The 15,353-nt window shown below is 50.6% G+C and overlaps 1 protein-coding gene across 2 annotated transcripts; it reads left to right on the top strand.

Annotated features, from left to right (window-relative positions):
• The first annotated feature begins 7,982 nt into the window (after positions 1 to 7,982).
• Positions 7,983 to 12,791, top strand: SIX1 (SIX homeobox 1). Of its 2 annotated transcripts, XM_011961937.1 has the most exons (3): positions 8,002 to 8,221; positions 8,262 to 8,838; positions 10,881 to 12,791. In XM_011961937.1, the coding sequence occupies exons 2-3, from the start codon at positions 8,279 to 8,281 to the stop codon at positions 11,173 to 11,175; spliced, it is 855 nt and encodes a 284-aa protein (XP_011817327.1). In that variant the 5' UTR covers positions 8,002 to 8,221; positions 8,262 to 8,278; the 3' UTR covers positions 11,176 to 12,791. The 2 variants fall into 2 exon arrangements, with proteins under 2 accessions (XP_011817325.1, XP_011817327.1); XM_011961935.1 differs by having other exon boundaries at positions 7,983 to 8,838; positions 10,881 to 12,788.
• Positions 12,792 to 15,353: the final 2,562 nt, after the last annotated feature.

Raw genomic sequence — 15,353 nt, 5'->3', positions numbered from 1 at the left:
GTCCCAGCCCTCAGGCCAGCCCGGCGAGATAGCGCGACCTCTGGCTACAAGCCTGGGCTGAGTCGGCCCCGCGCAGACGCGGCACCCGAGAGCTCCCGCGCAGCCCGGGGAGGGAGTTTCTGGTGCAGGCGGCGGGGCAACGGGTGAGGCCCAGCTCTCCGAGACCCCGCGCTGCGGGCCAGCGGAAAGGGCTGCGAGCACACCGGGCGGTGAAGCCTCCCCCGGCGTCCACGCGCGGATACTTGGTTGCCCTCGCGCACCTGGCACAGCGTGTTATACTGAGGCCCAGGATCAGTCCGCGAAACGTGGACCCGGGTCTGCACCCGGGTGTTGGGTGAGGGTGGCGGGTGAACTTGAGCAGAGGTAAGGAAACATCTTACGGCCTTCTTCCAAGTCCTAAAAGCGTCCCTCGCAGCCCGCCTGTTTGCTGGCAGCCTCACCCTGCTGGCTTCCAGGAGGGCTTTGTCAAGCACTGCAGCGGTGTTGGAAACCTTTTTTCTCAAAGTCCAAGCCTAAGCGAGTGGGCGAGACGCGCAGAGGAGCATGGGTGAGTGGGCACCTTCCCAGCACCCTCTACCCAATATCTCTTTTCCCACTGCTCAGAGGACTGGTCATTCAGACAAACGCCGCGCGGCCCTTCTGGGAACAGAGGCGGTCGAGCTTCTGTCCGCGAAAATCTGGATCCTTTAGAACCCGAACAACATGCTTGCGTGAAAATGCAAAAAGAGATCCACGGCGTGGGTATGCACCGACTGAGGTACAGGCCTGAAGTGCTCCCACCCCCCCCCGAATTCCTACCCGCTCCTGGGTGCCACATGGGTAGTTTGCTTCCAGCTGACCCTACTGCACAACACAGGCGGCTCCCAGAAATGCACTAATTGAGTCACAAACCACTGGCCCCAACTAACAAAGCGATCCATCTCAGCAGCTCAGCGCCCAATTTGTCCGCAGTACTTTCTTCCGCAATTCAGAAGCATTATCTTGTTTTAAAAAGTATCACGGCAGAGATGTGGCAATTATCCTGAGCTCGGGTTACACTAAAAGGCTTAGGCTGAGAAATGGAAGAATACAAATGCCGCGAGCATGCTGATTGCCTGGCTGCCGAGCCTGGACTGGGAGTAGGGGAGGCGAACTAGAGCTTTCGGCCGGGGAGAAGGGAGGCAGGCGCAAGTTCCCACTTGTGGTCCTCTCCGGGTGGCACCAGCGAGAAAGGAGTGCTGGCCCTTTATCTCTAAAGGCTAAGGATTCCCAGCGACGAATCCCCAAAAGTCGAGGGAGAAGAGGTCATATCCCAACAGGACCAGGCCAAGCTTCTGGTCTCAGGGTCTGGGTTTTGGGTCAGGAACAGGTTGGGAACTTCAGGCACTGCTGGGATAAGGAACAGGAGAAAGGTCAAGGGTTAGTGAATGAGATGGGGGCGGGACGGAGATTCCAGTTTCTCTTCAGGACACCCACTCTACAATTGGGCAATTGGGGAGGAGGAAGGCATCGGGAGAAAACGACCCGAAGGAAAGAGAAGCTGGCTCTTTGCAATGGGAGAAGGCGTTCACTCCTGAACCAGGGATATGGGGCAATGGAGTGGACATTTTTTTCAGAGCCTGCAGAGGAGTAATAAACCAAAATTTAAGTGAAGCAGTGATACCTGGGTAGTGGTTGTTTTTTGTTTTGTTGAAGACATGAATGATCAGCATCCCAAGGAGATGTGGAGAAGAGAGTGGTTTGTCTCCTTCCTCCAAATATGAGCCAAAACAAAGCGACTCAAAAATGCACTCCCACGAGGGGCAGGCCTGCGGCTGGGTGGACGCTGTAGGGTGGGAACGCTCGATAACTGGAGAGTCCCAGAGACCACCAGGCCTTTCCGCACCAGGAAAAAAAAAAAAATCTGCTCTAAGAATCTTCATCTCGGTCCACCAGGGTGAGTTTGGGCCTGGAAAATGGGGGGAAAGAAAAGAGAGTAGCGAAAGGTTTTCGGGTGGCAGCGCCCCGCGTGCATATGTCTGCTCTCGCCAGCCGCCCAGCCTGCTGTGGGCAGCCACGCTGTGCGCGCGTCTTTATCCTTCAGCTCAAGCCAGCCCCCACATCTTGAAGTAATCAGCAGCCGAGAAGAGACTCGTCCCCCTGGCATCTCAGGTTAAAGAAGGAGGTCCAGGAAAATGTGGTAGAGCCATTACAAGAAACCTGAGCCGCAGTCATCAGGGACTCCAATTGCCATCGCATTAGGATTGATTAGAGACCAGCAGTACCGTAATGACCCGGAAAGAGGGGCAGCCGGGGATTATTAATATCAGAATGTGGGGGAGTGGGGGAGGCAAAGTGGGGAGGGAGAAGTTTCAAATTACTAGGATTTATATGTAAGTGCAAGTTTACCTGAGGAAACCAGATAGTCAATGAATCACGCTAACGATAAATCTAATTGCATTTCAAATTTCACGAAGCCTGATTTTTTGGAGAGCGGAGTAAAACCATCATGAAACCAAGCCAATATCTTAGTTTTTATAAACACGTAGTTTTATAAGTTTATTGTAAGAATTCAAGTGAAGAGATGGGGAGGAGCCCTAAATATCTGCTTTCCTTGTCATTGGGCCTCCTTACCATTTGGACTCTAAATAGCTTCATTTTTTTTCTCGTGGGAGTGCATTTTTGAGTCGCTTTGGTTCTTCCCTCCAGGGATATGGGGCAATGGAGTGGACATTTTTTTCAGAGCCTGAAGAGGAGTAATAAACCAAAATTTAAGTGAAGCAGTGATACCTGGGTAGTGGTTGTTTTTTGTTTTGTTGAAGACATGAATGATCAGCATCCCAAGGAGATGTGGAGAAGAGAGTGGTTTGTCTCCTTCCTCCAAATATGAGCCAAAACAAATCAGCCCCTGATGGTCCGGGCTGAAATGCAGCTCACTGGATAATTAACTCCATCTTTCCAGTCCACCCTAACTGTTTATTTAGTGTCACCCTGCATTACCGTCACTAGCACTTTCCTCTGAACAGGAGGAGCTGCAGGCTTTCACCTCCCAAAAGGAAATTCTTTTTAGCTTAGACAGATGTGGTATTCAGGATGTACATAAGTTGAGAAAAAAAAGTTGATTAGAAATTCAATGGAAGATAAGCGGTTTTGGAGAGTTTCATTTCATAAACCTGCCTTAAGGAGAGATTTTAAAAAACAGGGAATGGGGGGGGCGGGGCGCGGAGTCCCTTAAATTCTTAAGAATTATTTCTTGTGACACCTTGGCTCCACTTTCCAGAGAGGTAGTTGCCATCTGATGTTGAGTAGGGTCTTCTAGCTCAAACCTGGCGATTGGTCAGAGCTTTCTCTGAGGGCAGCTGGTTAGCCCTTTTCTCCCCTAGGTGGCCAATACACCTTTGCCCACCCTCCCTGCAGGCCAGGCCCTCCACTCCCCGTGAAAGGTTCTCGCCAAGTAAGGCCTACTACACCGCGCAGACTTGAGGGTCTGCTCTCAAGAGAACTTACCTGCGCTGCCTCAGTCAGTGGGTGACATAAACACACTCTGTGAAACCTCACAGTGCCCAGTCCGGGAGAGAGAAAAACGAGCGCGGAGAGCCGGCGGGGGGTGAGGAGGAGGGGGAGAGAGAGGGAGGGAAGGAGGAAGAAAGAGGAAGAGGAACAGGAAAATCAACGAGAAAGAGGAGAAAGAGAGGAAGAGAGAGATAAGGAGAGAGAATGAGAAACAGGTTCACATACAGACAGAATGAACGAGCGTCCTCTTTCAGATGGATAAAAGAGTTAGAGACACACTCTGGGAAAGACCTGCCGCGGGGACACACGTAGAGGGAGAGAGAGGATAACTCTTCCAAAGACACACACCCCAGCTCTGTTCCCCTCCAATTTGAGCTCTCTCCCAGCCCCTGACCCTCAGTCGGTCCATCAGTCTGTGTGTGTTTCTCTCTTTCTCCCTTCCCCGACCTCGAGACAATACGGAGATGGTATTTTCGGGAGTTGCGCGGGGCAGCACGGTTTTCAGCGGCGAGTCAGGCTCACAGCTGGCTCTGTTTGTCCAGGTGTGGGCTGTGGTGGTGGTGGTGGGGGGGCGGTCGCCCTGAATCTTGGGCCAGCGCGGCGTTTTCGCACCAAGGAAGTAGGAGGCTCTGCTCTCGAGCTTCCCGCTTCCAGGAGAAAACTTCCTCCCTCCATACATAGATAAATACACTTGGGGAACAGACAAATCTTCATTGTTCAGAAATAAGCTGAGGAGGCCCGCCTGCTCCCCTCAGCCAGGCAGAGAGAGGCAGGGAGGGAGGCGGGGGCCGCGCGGATCCGGTGTCACGTTGCAGATTCCCACTAAAGATAACGAAACGTGATCTATTTTTCAGAACAGCAAGTGGATGGGAAAGAACCTTGACAACACAAAACTCATTTACTAATGGACTGGTTTTGGGTTTCTCTTCTCTGAGTCCGCAAATCTCTCTGCCTGAGCCCCAGGCCTATTCAGACCTCGTGGGGAGCGGCGTCCCCCAGGAGCAGGTGGGCTGCTGCTCCGGCGCCAGGCTGGCCGTCAGAGTCGGAGTTCCCAAGGGTCGAGGGCACCCGGAGTTTCCGACTAAGCACAAGAAAAAGAATTTTGGCACTTCAGCCCGGATTTGGGGAGTCTCCGCACTGCCCCAGAGCGATGACACGAATTTATTGAAGAAACACCTCTCTGTGCCCTCCCTTACCAAATATTTGTAGGTAGAGTAGGATCCTCACCGTCGTTCTGGATGGTGAAAGAATTCCAAGAAAGCTGCCCGGGAGCCCCGAAGTATCTTGCTCCAAGCCAGAAGGGAAACAAGTGGGTCCCAGCTAGGGGTGTTTGCATCAAGGCCTATGTGAACCCAGCTGAGAAACCCTAGCAACTGCTAATGCTGTCCCATTGAATGCTTTTTTATCGACTAATTATGCGCATGCGGCCGTTACCTGCACAGAAGAGGCACTGGAGAGCCGAAACCTAGCATCGGGCGCTCCTTGCCAGCGGTGTTCCCTCGCGAGCCGCGCTGCGGGGAGGGCAGCAGCCGCTGGCTAGAGTTGCTCGTTTCCTTTAAATCTCCAACGCATCTCTGCTTTTCGTGCGATTTGCATTGACAGCAAAGGTTTTATGTTACCAGAACAACTCAGACCTTTCTGCGTGCGATTTTAAATGGATCATTTGGTTTAGGTGGTTTGTAAATTCATGTCATTTTATCTCTTTTAGTGATTTTCAGTAAAAGACTCCATTTTGGGAAACCTTATATATCCGAGCCAATAATTAACATTTATAACAATTGGTTCCCCTAACCGAGGGATCGAAATAGCAGGTAGACAGACTCCTTGATATAAAGCGCAGAGCACTTTCCTTTTCCAGTTACGCGATCTATTGGATTAAGCGGGAGGAAAAATGTTGGCGGGCCCAGTCACGGCCTCCGAGGAAGAGCACCTCTTCTCTTCTACCCGGGTTCCCGCAATCACAGCTTCTACACGTCGTTTTCCCAGTTGACAGCAATGTATAGTACGTCCTGGTTCCTTCTGAAGACAGGTAAAAAGAAATAGGCAGGTAGGTCTGGAGAAAGCGGGGGTGGGGTGGGGGGGGGAGGTGGTCCGATTCGTGACTATTTGCCATCTCTCTGCTCTCTGTCATCCTCTGTAAATTTATACCTGCCCTTATTTGTCCAGGCTATGCCTCATTTCCTTATACAGAATTGTTAATGACAAAGCAGACCTCACACTCAACAAACTGTCTTTTAAGAGACATGGTTGTGCTTAAAGACCCTCCCCCCTTGCAATTGTGCGCACTTGCTCCAGACTTTAGGGTATTAACTGATTTTTTAGAGCCGGGTTTAAGCCTCCGTTGCGGTCCTCACACAGCTGCCATGTCAATAAGGACTGTTTCAAGCAGAGACATTCCTTCTGGGAGGACACTGCAGCTCCTTAAGATTTCATATGAAACATAAGCACTAAAATGAGACAGTGAGGGGAAATTGCCAGACGTGGCTCTGGGTTTAGCAGTGCCAGGCTTCCAGTTTAGAAAGTCATTGGGCATACTATATGGCAGAGGCTCTTTTGAAAGAATGCACACCCATTAAATGCATTTTTTTTAAAAAAAGCCTAAGGTAATGAAATATAAGCATCTGCTTCCAAGATCTAATTGCATGGAATAAGTAAGAGTTTCAAGGATGCAGAAAGCATTATGTTCAGCAGAGAAGCAGCTTCCTGTCTACTTGGAATCTCCCATGTGGCAACCCTGAGGTGGGAACCCTATATGAGTTTAGAATGTATGTTGCAGGGTGCACTGTACTGGGTACATCATTTTAAAACCATATTAATAATAAAAGGGGAAACCCAGACACTGCTTCTCCTTCTCCCACTTGCATCTCAATATGCAAAAGGTTCTGTAGTGCTGGGCTCTTTGACTAAAGGAATGAAAACATATTTAAAGAAGACAAGCTAGTTTAAGGAGCCCACAGTTTGTTCTTCACCACTCACTAAGAGGGCACATTGAAATCAAAAGCATTTTTGAAGTGTACTTAGAATTCTGTTTTGAACTTATCTAATCAGAGATAAGTATAGTCATAAAGTCACTCTCCTTCCACCATTTGGCTTCCCTTATCTCCACGCATTGTTCTTATCTCCTGCTGGTCTCAGCTACTGACAATAGATTATCTTTGTTTAGAGAGGCTAATTGTCTTCAAAATCTTTTTAATAATTGCTTTGGAACCAGGTGTGCAAATGAGGCTTAAGATAATTACAACTTCATTTGTTTGTGCAGTTTTACTAAGCATTCTCCACACATAAACAAAACAGCAGATGATGGGACTTAAATTGCAGTACATCTCTCATTCCTTGGCAGCAAAATAGGCCAGCATTGCAACACACACACACACACACACACACACACCCCTCTTTATTTAATCTTCTTGGAGCTGCTGTCGTCCTCGCTTTGAGGGCAGTGTCCCTCTCAGAGCAGGGTAAGGATTATGTTACAACCGGACGGTTATTGGAGCCGGGCACAATTTTATTTAATTTACACCACATCCAGAGCCTTTCGTACGAGGTTCCCAAAGCATTTTTGCTAATAGCAAGTAAAGCTTCTCGGCATTCCTCAGTAGCAGAAGTGGCACTGGAAAACGCAACCGCACAGATGGGGAAATTGAGTCCAGAAGCTTCAGGAACCTGCTGGTTTCAACCTCAGAACATTAAGATACCAAATCACAAATGAACGCTCGGAGTCTCTAGGTGCTCAGCAAGTATGCTCTAAACACCTCTTTGCCTGGTCTCAAATCATGGAGGTCCTTTGTGAACGAGGGAAACGCTGTCCGACTGGGAGTACTTGTGCCCTTTGGAGGGTGGTGTGCGGCAGCTGGGGGAGGACAGTGGGAGTTGGTGGGGGGAGGGGCAAGGAAATAGGGTTGGCTTCTCAAGCTGAAGCCAACCCGAAGAGAAGCCACTGTTCCAGAAGCTGCATGCGGAGACCCAGGTCTGCTCTTAAATTATTTATCGCGCTCCATAAGCTATTCATCAATCTATTATTTATTCATTCCAACATTAAAGTAATTAAATATGAGCTCACCGGGAAAGGGCAAGTTTGTAAGGGATGAGAGCAACAGTACGGAGGGAGAGGGGAGGAATTAAGGTTTGTAGTAATTGATTTGTGCGGAGTTTTGCGCGACTCCCCTTAGGTGATACTGATGACGGGTCCCGCGCTGCAGGGTCCTGACGCGCTCACCCACTCTCTACCTCCCCACACCTCCGCAACGCAGCTCCCTCAGACCCCAACTGGCTTCCCACCTTTCCTCTTCCTTCTCCTCCCACCACTCCCTCCCTGAGCAGCCCCGGCAACACCCCCAGCCCCCAGCTCCTCAGCCTCGCCCTCCCCGCGCTGGGCGGTGCGGCCTCGAAGGGCGGCGCGGCCTCTCTGCCCAGCCGGGCGGCGCGCTGGCTGGCCAGCCCCGGATAGGCGCCGCCCGCAGCCAATCAGCGTGCCGGGGACGCTGCGAGCTTTAAGGCCGCTGCGGGGAGAACAGAAACCAAGTTCCCCGGCAACTAGCAGCATCCACCGGGCGGGAGGTCGGAGGCAGCAAGGCCCTAAAGGCTACTGAGTGCGCCGGCGGTTCCGTGTTCAGAGCGTACCCTACTCCTCCGCCTTCTCTTGTTTGGCTGCCCACCTCTAAGTTCTGACTCGGGTTTTCGCCTTTGCAAAGCCTAAGGAGGAGGTTAGGAACAGCCGCGCCCCCCTCCCTGCGGCCGCCGCCCCCTGCCTCTCGGCTCTGCTCCCTGCCGCGTGCGCCTGGGCCGTGCGCCCCGGCAGGCCCCAGCCATGTCGATGCTGCCGTCGTTTGGCTTCACGCAGGAGCAAGTGGCATGCGTGTGCGAGGTTCTGCAGCAAGGCGGAAACCTGGAGCGCCTGGGCAGGTTCCTGTGGTCACTGCCCGCCTGCGACCACCTGCACAAGAACGAGAGCGTGCTCAAGGCCAAGGCGGTGGTCGCCTTCCACCGCGGCAACTTCCGTGAGCTCTACAAGATCCTGGAGAGCCACCAGTTCTCGCCTCACAACCACCCCAAACTGCAGCAACTGTGGCTGAAGGCGCATTATGTGGAGGCCGAGAAGCTGCGCGGCCGACCCCTGGGCGCCGTGGGCAAATATCGGGTGCGCCGAAAATTTCCACTGCCGCGCACCATCTGGGACGGCGAGGAGACCAGCTACTGCTTCAAGGAGAAGTCGAGGGGTGTCCTGCGGGAGTGGTACGCGCACAATCCCTACCCCTCGCCGCGCGAGAAGCGGGAGCTGGCGGAAGCTACTGGCCTCACCACCACGCAGGTCAGCAACTGGTTTAAGAACCGGAGGCAAAGAGACCGGGCCGCGGAGGCCAAGGAAAGGTACGCGGCGTGCTTCCCGCGACTCGGGCGACCCTGGGAAGCTTTCCTTTCCCCTTCGCCCCTCCCGCCCCCGCAGGCACCAGCCACCAAGTGCTCCCCGCCGGCCGGAGCCCGTCCACGGGGCGGCGCGCAGGCCTCCGCGGCGCTGCAGCGAAAGTTCATGAACTCTGAGGTTCCTTGCTAAGGATGGGGCCTCATTTGCTTTGAGCACCCGCGCGTGGGTTTCTCTGGGATGTGAGTGTCGGGAAATACTGGCGCTAGGTTTGGTTTTCATGCCTCCCTGGCTGGCCGCGGCTTGGAGTGGTGGGTGGAGAGTGAGTTTCTAAATCAACGGGCAGTGAAGTGTTGATTGGTGTCGCAAGGAAAGGAGTTCGGTGGGAGCTGAGGTTAGCGAACCTCTCTCCTCTTGCTCCCCAGAGGGGTGTGAAGCTGGTCTGAGACAGCTTCTGCCCCCACTCCCTGCCGGTTCTCCACCGCTCGCTCTCGATAGTCTTTTGGATTAGGGGTCGCCTGCTTCATTTCTCACTAGCTGGACAAAGGGAGGAGTCTTTTAAAAACACACCAAAAAGAGAGCTCTGGAGAGAGTTGGCGCTGCATTTACTCCCCGGCGCCCCAAATTAAGAAAGGGTTGATCCTCGTTGTGCTCGCTCGCGCGTGGCCCGGCACTGCAGCCCGTCGGTCTGGCTGAAAGCGCCGCCTGCCCAGACGAGGAAAGGGTCTCCATTCGCAGCCTTCTGTCGCACTGGAGCTCATAAGGCAATGTTTTCAAAATTGGTCTCTACCTTCCCCCACCTCAGGGCAACACCTTCGGCCACCTGGCCAGGCTCCTTCTGTTCTCTGTAGAGTTTCCGACAGAGATTCGGAAGAACGGTGGGGAGGTGGCTGTGGCGGGGAGAGCGCTCTGCGAAGTCAAAGAGTTTGGGGGAAATCTGAGCGCAGGGGCCGGTTAGGTTTTCCTTTGTTCGCTTCCAAGACTGGGGGCGGAAGATCTTGCTTCCTTTCTTGCTTGGTGGAAAACCAGAGCCAGGATAAATTCTGCTGAAATGGGCTTGCCGGGAAGACAGAGACTGTGAGGATAAGGGGAAAGGAAGGAGGAGACAGACAGGCGCTAGGAGTCGGGAGGACCGGCGAGCATTCGGAAGGCGGAAGCCGCAAGGGAAGCGAAATCCTGAAGTTAATCGGCACCGAGTGCCGGGACTGACGCCCCAGCGCGCCGCGCCCGCTGGCAGCCTGTGCCGGACGGCGAAGTTTCCCCTGCCGAGAAAAGATGGGTTAGGGTGGGTGTTGGTAGGAAGTTTGAGAGGGTACACGAGGGGCTGAAGGGTTAGCAAGTAACACAGGATCAGGGATTGTATGTTTGCAGTTAGCCTTTAGTTACAAAACGGCCGTCCTATAAGCCAGGCCCGAGGGCCGACTCCAGATGAAATCAGAGAGACTGGCTGCGCTCCCTGTGTTTACTCAGGTCACTGGGCCGCTCTGGGCACCACTTCCCATGACCTGTCCTGTGTCTCCAAAACCACCAACTCTGGGCTGGGGCAGGAAAACGGGATGTTTGTCTCCTCATATGGGAACAAGGCAATGGACTTGATTCACCCCAAACACTTGTGCATTGGACTCTGTCCTCTATCATTTCTTTATCACCAATATCTATTGAAAGATTTTCAAAGTTAGTTACATTTAAATATGGTTCTAGTTGATATGTATTTAAATGTAACTGCTTGAACAAAATTTAAAACATGTATTTTGTATGTTTCAAATAAATCCTGCTAATCTATCGCTTTCTGAACTCTGAAAGAGAAAAGGACCTGGCTCCTAACAGGAGGCTCTGTCTGTAGCTCTCCATTTCTCCAGGCTCCTCTGACTCCTCACCTCCCCCATTACCCTTGGGGATGGGTGGAAGGGTAGAGCTCCTCCGTTTGGGTTGGTGACAGATTGCACAATGGCCCTTTCCTCCTTCCAGCTCCCCTCCCTCCATCTCACACTTTTTTTTAACCTTTTTTTTTTTTTTTTTTAACCATATGGTGTTGTCCTCTATTTCTTAGGGAGAACACCGAAAACAATAACTCCTCCTCCAACAAGCAGAACCAACTCTCTCCTCTGGAAGGGGGCAAGCCGCTCATGTCCAGCTCAGAAGAGGAATTCTCACCTCCCCAAAGTCCAGACCAGAACTCGGTCCTTCTGCTGCAGGGCAATATGGGCCACGCCAGGAGCTCAAACTATTCTCTCCCGGGCTTAACAGCCTCGCAGCCCAGTCACGGTCTGCAGGCCCACCAGCATCAGCTCCAAGACTCTCTGCTCGGCCCCCTCACCTCCAGTCTGGTGGACTTGGGTTCCTAAGTGGGGAGGGACTGGGGCCTCGAAGGGATGCCTGGAGCAGCAACCACTGCAGCGACTAGGGACACTTGTAAATAGAAATCAGGAACATTTTTGCAGCTTATTTCTGGAGTTCTTTGCGCATAAAGGAATGGTGGACTTTCACAAATATCTTTTTAAAAATCAAAACCAACAGCAATCTCAAGCTTAATCTCCCTCTTCTCTCCAACTCTTTCCACTTTTGCATTTTCCTTCCCAATGCAGAGATCAGGGGATAAAAAATTAAAATATTAATAATTAAAAAAAAAAACCCAAACAAACAAAAGCACCCAGGCACCCAGTCTCAGTTCTGGGCAACTGATACGCCTGTTTCAGCAGCCTTTCTATTTTTTTTTTTTCAATGAACGGGAATTACAAATCAACTGGATTTTCATTATTTACTTTTAATTTATATATGGAGAAATGTGTTGTGAAGAGGAAAAGGAAATGGGGAGAGAAAGAGAAAGGGAGATAAAAATAATGAAAATAAGAGCCTCCAGGCTCAGAAGAACTGATTACATTCTTAAGGTGAATAGGAAAAACACAATCTATGACTTTCTTTGATGAGGAAAAATTAAGTTTACATTTTTCATATTTAGTGTTAAACAATTTAATGTAGATTAAAAGAACAGTATTAGGAGGAAAAAACAAGTGCCTAAATGTCTTAATGCTCTCTATGTGAGACAGAAATAGACGTGACCATTAGTAATGCAACTATTTTTGTCAAATTTAGTGGGATTTTTTGGTTGTTGTTTGTTTTCTTGGGTTTTTTTTTTTAATGACAAACTCTAGAAATGTACCAATGTGAAAAAACACTTTCCTGAATGCCATTACTCATGCCCTCAAAGCTTTCATATCTGTAGCCTACTCCTGTTAAGGGTTTCTCCTGTTTCTAGTTTCTAGTTTGCAAAGGTATGCCAACGAATCTGGCAACCTGGTATTTGTTACTAAAACAGCATGTGTTTTCAGGTTTCTTTTCTATTGTACCTAAAGCAGTCTAAATTAAAACTTAGTAGAACACCAGGAGTATGATTCTGTTTCTGACAGGTGAGTGGTGTATTGCTATCATTGGGCCCTATTTAAAAAAAAAAAATACTTTTTTTTCTTTCTTACTTAATGGTGGCTGTGAATTACAGGGTACTTTGAAGGCCATCATCTGAACCAAGAGTAGTAACTAGATTAATTATATGACAGAAAGAGTGAATTTAGCCTTGGGGTATTTATTAACTTTTATTATTTAGATATGCAATTTTGTTTACCACTATCTCTTCATAGCATTCATATGTTAACTAAGCTCTTTTGTGTTAACAAGTTTATGACAAGACTGTGAAAGTAAAAATAATTTATCTGCTTGAAGACAAAAAAAGGGAAGGAGAACAAGGATAGAAACATTGTGAATTAATTTGTACAAATAGAAAGCAGACCAGAAGGACAGGAGCTCTTTTGCAGTGCTGCCGGATAGTGTCTAGAAAAATCCCAGTAATCATGTAGGCTCCATATTATTTTTGCCTGAGGCAAAATGATGTATCTTCTGTATTTAGCTTTTAAAATTAGTGAAACAAATGGCATTATTTATTAAAATTCTACTCAGGATAACAGGATTGGCTTGCTTGTGCTTTGTAAAATATTGTTCCCCAGGGAGAGTCTATTTATTTTCTGACATGACAGTTTCATAATTTTGATTTCCCCCCCATCTGTAAATGTCACCATTAATAGATTATTTCTTTCTTACTCTTTCCTATTCTTTCTATTCTGGTCTGGAAAACTGAGGTGTGTGTGGGGAAATCAAGGCCTTATTTTTTAAAACTGTCAAATAGCTTTGAGTTCCAGGGAGAAATGGTCACTGTACTTAACTGTAGACACTTTTACTTATAAAGTCGTTTTTCCCCCAGTGATGGACAGATGTGCACACAGCCACTCAGAGACCATCGTTTGGTTTGGGAGCTCAGGGTCCCAATCTCCCTTGTTAGTGTTTTGGATCATTAAGTCGGTGTTTATTTAAGTCACTAGGGTGTTTATTCTCCCTGTCTTGGGCCACGGAGAAATGCCACCCTCTGCAGGAGGGGCTCTCACAGGGAATCTCTGCACATTCTTTACATTCACTCCCCAAAACAAACACCCTGCACAAAGATAGCTTTCAATGACCCTGACAGGCTTCAAAGGACGCTGCGGAAATCTCTCTGGAAAATAGGAAGGGCCAATTACTTTAATTTCTTTCATGCCCTCTCTTCCTACTCCGGTGACTACCCCCCACTCTCCCAGCTCCGCTTGGGATAATTTTAGGCTCGTGGAAGTTGTGTCTCGCAGGGCGCCCTGGCCCACTTCGTGCTCCCTTAGTTGGCGAATCCTGGAAATGTCTGCAGATTCGGCGAGGAGCAAGAGGGCCGGTCCTGTAAAAGCCCCCGTGATTACTGCTTGTAAACTTTTGTTAAAAGGACAATTTTCTGTCACAGTCATAAACTCTTTGTAAAACCCCTGGTACTAAATCCAGAGCGCGCATATTCCAGATGTGTTTAATAAGAAATTGCACAATGTGCCTCCTTCCGCCATCCTCGGCTCAGTCTGGGTTAAAGAGGGACGAGCAGGAGGAGGCAAGAAAGCTGGATATTGCTTTGAGTTTTTTTGGCAATCATTTCGGAGAGATAATTAGGGGAAACTAACCATATTTTTTTTCTTCCCTCGAGGAAATCTTCAAGAACCAGCTGTTAAGGGACCTCCAATTTACCTTCTGGGCATCGCAGTTTAACTGAATCTAAAGCCACTTTTCGTTTCTCCTCTACAGATGTCATAAAGGTAGCCAAAAGTAATGAACAAAGGCTTATAAATAGTTTTTAGGACGAAATCATACAGCATTGTGCCAAGTGAAATGGAAAAAAAAAACCACTCGGGTGATTTTTATTTTTTAACGTTTTAAACCTAAACATGCGATTGTTCGAGTCCCCACTCCCTGCTCGCCTTGACCTCCTGGCTGAAAACGAAGCTTCCTTAATTCTCAGAGGCCAAGGGGTTTGGCCCCCGATTCCCGAACTTTTGGCTTAGTGGGTAGGGGCTCAAAAGTCCAGCGAGCTACAGGGAAGGAGAAGGGCGCCGCTGGGGCCGGGCACCACCGTTCTTGAACCTGTTCTTTGGGCTAGGACAGCGTGGTCTTGACCCGGGCCGGAGTGGAGTCTTCCAGGAAGAGGCAGTGGCTTTGGCACTTATGGACGAGCTCCGAGTTTGCTGAGCAGCGACCCTTATTAGCGGCTCTCCCCTGTCTGCTGAGGGCCAACGGGACACCTGGCACAGAACCCGCACGGAGCAGGCCTTCCCCTGCTCTGTAGCTGTGGCACTTCTGCTGCTGCTGCACCGAATGCGGCGGCGGCTGAGTCTGGAGCGGGCTTCACTTTGTACTGCTTCTCCACCGCCTGCAAGTCTTTGGCAAAGTCTGAAAGCAGGACTCCAGGTTGGGGATCCAATAGAGGCTTGTATCCCGCGCTTCTCTAGCAGCAGAAGAACTGAAGATCTTTTCCTGCCATCCTCGCACTCCAGAGGCGGGAGACTGTTCTTGCCATTGGGCCCTCGGGAGGCGCGGGAAGTTCGCGCGCCGCTATCCCTTACTCCGCGCGGGGCAGAGCCACCTCTCCACCGGTTCAGAGAGAATCGTGCGCATCTCCAGACCCGGATCATAGCGCAGCTCCAGACGCAGGGGGCCTAGTGGCCCGGCCCGCGGAGTCCCTGAGAGCAGAGGCTGCCAGTATGGACTCCGAGGCCAGACAAGGGAGGAGGCCTCGGCCTGAGCTTCGTGGTACAACTCAGCTGTCGTCTCCTTGGGTACCCGAAGCCAACTCCCAGGCCCAAGTCCCAGTCGCCCTCTTCGGAGTCTGAGAGCTAAGCTCCAGGCGAGGCACGTGAGCGGAGCTGGACACTCGGTTGCGGGGCTGGTCCCAGGGACCGCAGGTGTGAGCGCTCTCTGGCTCCCAGGCCCCGCGCTTCCTGCTCAGGGCAGATGGCGCAGGCCTTGGAGCCTGGTTCGGAGGCAGCCTAGGCCCTGCTGCTGATTCCCCAGTGCCCTTTTTGCTTCAGACACCTCCTGTCTCCTTCTTCGCTTCCTGGGGTCTTGGCTTTGGTTTTCGGACCCAAACTCTTCACCCCCACGCTCTGCGGGGGTGGGTGGGGGGTGGGTG

This window comes from Colobus angolensis, unplaced genomic scaffold (genome assembly GCF_000951035.1).
Source record: "Colobus angolensis palliatus isolate OR3802 unplaced genomic scaffold, Cang.pa_1.0 Scaffold57, whole genome shotgun sequence".
NCBI lineage: Eukaryota > Metazoa > Chordata > Mammalia > Primates > Cercopithecidae > Colobus > Colobus angolensis.
The sequence above is the reverse complement of the archived record's forward strand: the minus strand, read 5'-3'. Positions and strand labels throughout refer to the sequence as shown.